Source organism: Myotis brandtii, unplaced genomic scaffold (genome assembly GCF_000412655.1).
Source record: "Myotis brandtii unplaced genomic scaffold, ASM41265v1 scaffold65, whole genome shotgun sequence".
Lineage (NCBI taxonomy): Eukaryota > Metazoa > Chordata > Mammalia > Chiroptera > Vespertilionidae > Myotis > Myotis brandtii.
The window spans coordinates 755,184-763,177 of record NW_005370516.1 but is presented as its reverse complement, the minus strand read 5'-3'; the positions used below and the strand labels follow the sequence as shown (position 1 = coordinate 763,177).

Here is a 7,994-nt window from a genome sequence, read left to right as displayed (position 1 = left end):
GGGGTAGAGGAAACTATTTCTATTATTTGGTAGTAATATTTTACTGTATTAAATAACTGACATCGAAATTGCTATGCTTTGTAATTTTTCATCTGTACTTTAAAGCATATAACAGTTCATACCAAACATCTACATGATTACAAAACAGTATTGAAATTTTTTAAATACCTGTAACATTTCCCTATCTAAAGATAATTATCTTGATTCCATAAGATGCTATAAGAAATCATATAAATAGAGAACTTGAGTAAAAATATTTATTAGCATTAATTAAAATAAACTTTCAATTATTCAAAAATAAGAACTATACATCTCTGAAATTATTACTTATTAAGTATTTTTATTCACCTTTACTCAATCCTTACAGTAACTTCACGAGACACTGATTCCTGTCTCTATTTTATAGGATGAAATGTAGCTTCAACTCACAGGTATGCAGAGTTTGTAGGAATTTATTTAATTCCATATGGACTGAAGGCCAAATCCCAAGCTTACTCTCTTCTGATTACATCATAGTGTGTCACAAAAACATGGTGACTGCCTTACATAATACTGACTTCAATTTTGAGATGGTGAATACAGTTCTTTTGCCACTAGATGTCATCTCAAAAACACTTAAATTACTATAAAATGGTGAAAATTCATAAAAGGCAAAAGCTGTTAAAAATGATGTTATTTTTCAAGTTAAGCTTTATCCTATATACCAGATGTTCTAAGAATGTGGAGATGTATAGTCAAAAGGAATTTGCATATAATGAACAGGGTTGAGTAACATAATCGGTCACATTTTTAAGGAATTAATCATCTTTTTAATATTAAATTAAATAATAACCTTTAATAATTCCTGAAAAAGTCCTAAGATTCCTATATATCACAGATTGCTAAGAAAATAAGCGTGTGCATGCATACATGCATGCACACACACACACTCAACAACTTCCAGAGTAACACTGAAAGGAGATCCTTTTTTCCTTTTGTAAATACTTGGCCCTGAGAATTAGAAAAGTAACATATATTTAAAGTATAGAGGATAGGATATACTTTGGATACTCCTGTAATAAAATCAAAAGCATTATGTTTCCCTAGTCATTTCTTTTCTGGAACTGCTGAGTCAATTATATTCTTAAGAGTTGATTAAAATACATACACACACACACGCACACACACAGAACAGAGTAGAAAAATTTTTTTTCAAACCATTAATATTTTATTTAACAAAAACAACTGGGATATTTCTAGAGCTTACAGTATATTGAATATATAACATTTCCCTATCTAAAGATAATTATCTTGATTCCATAAGATGCTATAAGAAATCATATAAATAGAGAACTTGAGTAAAAATATTTATTAGCATTAATTAAAATAAACTTTCAATTATTCAAAAATAAGAACTATACATCTCTGAAATTATTACTTATTAAGTATTTTTATTCACCTTTACTCAATCCTTACAGTAACTTCACGAGACACTGATTCCTGTCTCTATTTTATAGGATGAAATGTAGCTTCAACTCACAGGTATGCAGAGTTTGTAGGAATTTATTTAATTCCATATGGACTGAAGGCCAAATCCCAAGCTTACTCTCTTCTGATTACATCATAGTGTGTCACAAAAACATGGTGACTGCCTTACATAATACTGACTTCAATTTTGAGATGGTGAATACAGTTCTTTTGCCACTAGATGTCATCTCAAAAACACTTAAATTACTATAAAATGGTGAAAATTCATAAAAGGCAAAAGCTGTTAAAAATGATGTTATTTTTCAAGTTAAGCTTTATCCTATATACCAGATGTTCTAAGAATGTGGAGATGTATAGTCAAAAGGAATTTGCATATAATGAACAGGGTTGAGTAACATAATCGGTCACATTTTTAAGGAATTAATCATCTTTTTAATATTAAATTAAATAATAACCTTTAATAATTCCTGAAAAAGTCCTAAGATTCCTATATATCACAGATTGCTAAGAAAATAAGCGTGTGCATGCATACATGCATGCACACACACACACTCAACAACTTCCAGAGTAACACTGAAAGGAGATTCTTTTTTCCTTTTGTAAATACTTGGCCCTGAGAATTAGAAAAGTAACATATATTTAAAGTATAGAGGATAGGATATACTTTGGATACTCCTGTAATAAAATCAAAAGCATTATGTTTCCCTAGTCATTTCTTTTCTGGAACTGCTGAGTCAATTATATTCTTAAGAGTTGATTAAAATACATACACACACACACGCACACACACAGAACAGAGTAGAAAAATTTTTTTTCAAACCATTAATATTTTATTTAACAAAAACAACTGGGATATTTCTAGAGCTTACAGTATATTGAATATAAAAATAAGGAATTCTCCAAAAATGCAAAACTTATGGATCCAAGCTAGACAGAAATTTATTTCACATTTCAGTTACCCAAAACAACAGCTTGTGGTCGCCTCCAACTACACATAGTGGGAGAGTTCTATGCCAGGAAAGGCCAGATCCAACGACTACTGAACCAAGGAGGATGGGCTATAAAATAAGTGAAGAATTAAAGAAGCTTACTAAATCATCAAAGTTAGTAAGTAAAAACTACCCTTCAGAAATAAAAAATACATTAATATATTGCCTTTATTTATAGCAGAATTAAAAAATATGCTTCCTCACAGGTGAAATAGGAATTATTTGTTTGCAGTTGGTTGGAAGGAAGGATACAAATAATCTATGAATTTCTAGTGCAACCCAAAGTCAAATATTTTTGCAGTCTAAACAAACCAAGCAAGCAAAATTATTATATTTAAATGAAGGACAGCCATGGCCAGTGCGACTCAGTGCTTAAGAGTGTCGGGTTTGATTCCCAGTCAAGGGTACACACCTGGATTGCAGGTTTGATCCTCAGCCCCAGTTGGGGCATGTGCAGGAAGCAATGGATCAATATGTCTCTCTCACATCGATACATTGATGTTTCTCTCTCTCTCTTCACCCCTCCCCCACCTTCTCTCCCTTCCTCTCTCTCTAAAAATCAATAAAAAAAGTATCCTCAGGTGAGGATTAAAAAAAATAAATCAAGGAGAAAATATAACAGAAGAAATAAAATGCTTCTTATATGTATATAGACAAAACATCTATTACCACTAGTGATTTAAGCATCAAAAAATGCCTTCCTTTTCCAATTTAAGCAGATGACATTCATAAATATCTAGATACACATTACAAATTTGGGGGCTATAAATGCAAAAGTAAAAAACAAATTAAAAAAATCATAAATATCTAGATACACATTACAAATTTGGGGGCTCTGCAAAAGTAAAAAACAAATTAAAAACCCATATGCCACAAAACATTTCTATATTACCTGAGGGTGTCCTAAATGATGAATTTGAAACTGGCTTGCCATTTTGCCAGGATAACCAGTGGTTGCAAACAAATTTTCATTAATTGTGGACCACCTAAGGAAAGAAAGGATAAAAATAATTTCAGTATTTTACAGATAACTATAAACTTTTCTAAAACAGGTTATATTTTGTTGTTGCACAAAACAATAATTTTATAACCCTGAATTTGTTAGTGGGGCTTTAAAATTAGAATAGAAATTCCAGGGAAGTTAACTATATTTTCTCATTCTGTAAATATTTATTAAGTGCTTATTGTGGTGTGCCACTTTGTTACATTCCAAAGTTACACAGGTTAGCAGTTCCTTTTTTATAACCAAAGGGCTAACAGTGTGGTAGGGGATATCAACAAGGTATCAGACTGATATAAAATATAAACTATTTCACAGAAATACATTTAATGTTCTTACTGACACTCGTTATGAAATAGTGATAAACTCACAAGTTTAAATTCTTGGAGATGATACAAACACCTAGAATATTTAGATATTTAAATATTTAAGATTTAAGACATCCTACACATTGGAATATAATGAATCAATGAATCAACGAATGTTAATGGAGCTCCAGCAACATGCCCAACACTTTAATAAGTAGAAAAGATAAGAGAAAAAAAGAAAAGATTCCCTGACCAAAAAAACAGACAAAATTCGTGGCAGACATTAGCTGCTTATTCAACAGCCTTTCTGACCTTTTTCCATGCTAACCGAACCCCAACTACCTTCTGGCAGTGTGTCCAACCCCAAAAGTTGAGACACAATAGCAAAGATAGCTATTCCCAATGAAAAGGGAGTGCTCTTCCTCTCCCCTTACTTTGGCCAATGAGGAGGCTATGATGCCTGGAACAATGGAGGTCATCTTGTGACTGTGAAGCAACAAGTCCAAAGCCTTGCCATGGAAGGTGGCAGAGGGAAAGGTCTAAACTCCTGATGACGTTGTTGAGCTACTAAACTAATCCTGACACTGCCTTCTCCAGACTTCTTGTTAGGTACCATATACTATTTGCTTACATCTCTGAAATCAGGATGCATCTCACAATCTATGACATTCTTACATTTAGTTGACTATAATCTTAGATTTCAAGTCATATACAAATATTACAGGTTTTATTGGTTTTAGTCTCAGTCAGTAAATTCTCCTTTACTTGAAAATGAAAGAGCCCTAAAGACTGTACTATACAATGGAATATTATGCAAAAAGGAATGAAAAACAAGGTAGACGTGAATGTTAATTTAAGCAAAAAAAAGAAAAGAGAGAGCAAGTTGCAGATAATATCTAGCATGTTCTCATTTAGCACAAAAATGAAGTTTATATGGAAAAATATGGTTCCACCTACATTTTATAGCTTGATCAGTACATAAAATAAGGAAGCATATGCTCCAGATTGTGGGGGTGGTGGTATTCGTACAGTGGCAATGTGTCTTACAAAATTAAAAAACAACATTGAAAAATCACTCCCTCGCCTAAACCAAAAGACAAGAGCAAAGCCTTAGTTAAGACAACCCCCCCAAACAAACAAACATAAATCCAGAGCAAAGAAGAGGATTGAGAAAGTATTCCAGATGGTGGCACTGCACGAACAAAGTAACCAGACTCAAAAAATAAAATTATAACTCCAACAGAAGTGGTACACTACCTAAATATGCAGGCTCGATCCATGTGGACAGGTCTCTTCACTTGAGGGTAACTAAAAGACAGTATTTTGGATTTTATAAATTATGTACTGATCTTAAGTAGAACTTAAATTACAGTTTAAAAAGTATTTTCTTTAAATTAAAAAATGTATTTCTATCGATTTCAGAGAGGTAGGGAGAGAAAGAAATAGACACATCAATGATGAGAGAGAATCATAGATCGGCTGCCTCCTGCACGCCCCCTACTGGGGTTCCAGCCCACAACATAGGCATGTATGCTGATTGGGAATCGTACCATGACCTCCTGGTTCATAGGTCAATGCTCAACCACTGAGAAACACTGGCCGGGAGGTATTTTCTTTTTAAAAAACACAATGGCCAAGCCCTAGCCAGTTTGGCTAAGTGGTTAGAGCATAGGTCTGCGGACCGTAGGATCCCGGGTTTGATTCTGGTCAAGGCACATACCTTGGTTGCAGGCTCCTCCCCGGCCAGGTACTGGTCGAGCCTTGTGCAGGAGGCAACCAATCAATGTGTTTCTCTCACATTGATGCTTCTCTCTGTCTTTCTGTCTCTCTTCCACTCTCCCTAAAAATCAATGGAAAAATATCCTCGGTTGAGGATTAACAACAACAACAAAATAATAATAATAAAAAATAATAAGAGATAACTTGTTTAAAAACAAAACAAAACATCACAATGGCCAATATACTTAAACTGTGACAAAATTCCAAATAAGCATGGGATTGAAATAGATGAAATATGATAAAGACATAAGCATGATGCAGAACCATCATAAAACACGATTATTCAACAGGGTCAGTGTTTGTTTTTTCAATGTAAGTAAACAATGCTCTAAAATTTCCTCCTCACATTGCTCTTTCTGGGTTGTGCTCAAAGTGAATCTGCAAAGCACCAATGCCCATCTTTGTTATCTAAACTCATAGCTCTGGCCCTTTCAAAATAGACTTGCCTTAGCTCAACTGTGAGGGCCAGCGATATAAAAATGGCTCAGTGGATCATTAAAAACAATGACTGATTTTTGTAAGCAATAAATGAACTAAGAAAGTACCTGGATCGAGTAATATCCCAAATTAACCAATCATTCCCTGCAACAGCTCCAACTTTGAAGGTGTTTTTTAAACACCAGTGTGCTGACATTAATGGTATCTGTTCTGATTCAAGAGATAAAATAGCCTGTTGGGACATAAGATCATAAAATCGGATTGTTCCATTCTTCTCTGCAACCATCAGCTGTGAGACAGAAAAATAAAGAAAATTCAATAACGTCATTCACCAAATTTGAGAAGCAGGCAGAGATTCAATGTATGTAGTAAAACTTAAACATTTGCATATATGTATTATAAATGGAAGATAAAATGCAAAAGATGCTTAAGTGCCAGCGACCAATTCCAGCATGTCATAATTTCAAGAGTTTCATCAAAAGGTTGATGAGACTTGGGGACTCAACAAGGTTGAGTCACACATGTAGTCACCAGCTGGGAATGGCTAAAAGCATTTCCCCAAACCTGAGTAGGATACTGATTGCTGGCTGCCAGACAGTTAAAGGGCATCTTAATCTACATGTTATTGCCTCCTACTGGCCAAACACCTGTACAAGGCGTAGGCTATCCCCCAAACTGACAATGCCTCTGTACCCTTTGAAACCTTACCCTTTGCAGTGTATTATCTCCACCTTGCCTTAGGACAAATTGTGTTAATAAAAGCAAGGGTCCTAGACAAGGAGGAAGTCTTCAGTTCCTTTAGCTGAAGGTCCTCTGACCCCCAATGCCTTTCAAAATTATGTCTCGTCTCCGGACTCTTTATTAGCCTCTGGATTTCTATGTCATCTACGCACAGCCTTTTCCAGATTCCTGAACCCTTCTAGATGCTGGGACAAGAACCCTGGCACTTAAGGAACTGGCATCAGCTCTAAACAACTGAAGGATTAACTTTAAGATGAATGTGGTAGCTTCTCAGATTCTAGGGAACAATGAAACAGAGTGATGCCCAAGAGAAGATACTGGCAAATAAGACAACTCTTGTTGAATGGCTCCCACTTTCTCAATGAAGTAAGAGTTAAGGCCAAATGATACTTTTAGGATTTTAGAACGCTCTATTTTGAATAGGTATTGATTATCACTGCAGTTATATCAGATACTTTCTGTTTATACACTATGGCTCACAAGCATGGATTTAACTTTTATTTTTAAACAAATATTGCTACTAGGCAATCTGGGTATCAGTTTTTAGACTGTAAGTGTCTTCTGAATGAATGCCATTTAGAGATGATGGCTGTCAAATAAAAACTTAATTATACAGAACTTTTAAGGTATGGCTTTCTAGAGTAAATGTATTTGTGACAAACACATTTGTGACAAGTACATTTGTCCCTGAGATGGAAAAAAGTCATTGATTTTTCTCCTCTATGTGTGCAAGTATTACACATGTATATATCTTTTCAGCTTGATAAAAGAAAACTAAGTTATAAATAACAACCTTAAAAGATTCCTCAGGATGCCAGCACACACTCATTCCAGGGGAATTAAGAGCAAAATGAGATGTCTGTACTCCGTCCAAGTTCCAAATCCTAAGAAAAGAAAAGGAGTATAACTTTAAATATTTTTGATATATCACTACTAAAAAATACAATTTCCATGAATGTATTCAAAGCCATTAACTAAAGATTACAAGGTAGACATTTGTACTTAAAGTGTATCTTTCAAGGAAAATGATAATATAATTATTTTAGAAATTTGTGAAAGCAGTATGAAGAATTTAACTTTTATCATACTGAAGCACAGAAAAACAGTCACATACATTTTCTCATTAATTAACTTAACACCGTAACACTTGTAACCAAATTATTCGTATACTCCTTATTTTGTGGGCAAAATCTTAAACTAATCAGGTTGCATTCCTGCATCAGTAGACATTTCAATTAACAATAATTTCTACAAAGGGTATCTCACTCTCCA

The 7,994-nt window shown here is 34.1% G+C and overlaps 1 protein-coding gene across 3 annotated transcripts in view; it reads right to left on the bottom strand.

The window, feature by feature from the left end:
* Nucleotides 1–2,327: 2,327 nt before the first annotated feature.
* Nucleotides 2,328–7,994, bottom strand: part of NUP37 (nucleoporin 37kDa) — a 35,019-nt gene continuing 29,352 nt past the window's right edge. For 2 of the 3 annotated variants that reach the window (XM_005880717.2, XM_005880718.2), the window contains exons 7-11: nucleotides 7,516–7,606; nucleotides 6,089–6,270; nucleotides 5,022–5,072; nucleotides 3,349–3,442; nucleotides 2,335–2,525 (exon numbers count right to left, since the gene is read on the bottom strand). In XM_005880717.2, coding sequence (XP_005880779.1) covers nucleotides 2,412–2,525; nucleotides 3,349–3,442; nucleotides 5,022–5,072; nucleotides 6,089–6,270; nucleotides 7,516–7,606 — 532 coding nt within the window. In that variant the 3' untranslated portion in view covers nucleotides 2,335–2,411. Of the gene's footprint in view, nucleotides 2,526–3,348; nucleotides 3,443–5,021; nucleotides 5,073–6,088; nucleotides 6,271–7,515; nucleotides 7,607–7,994 lie in introns of all 3 variants that reach the window. The other variant, XM_014528746.1, reaches the window with a different exon arrangement.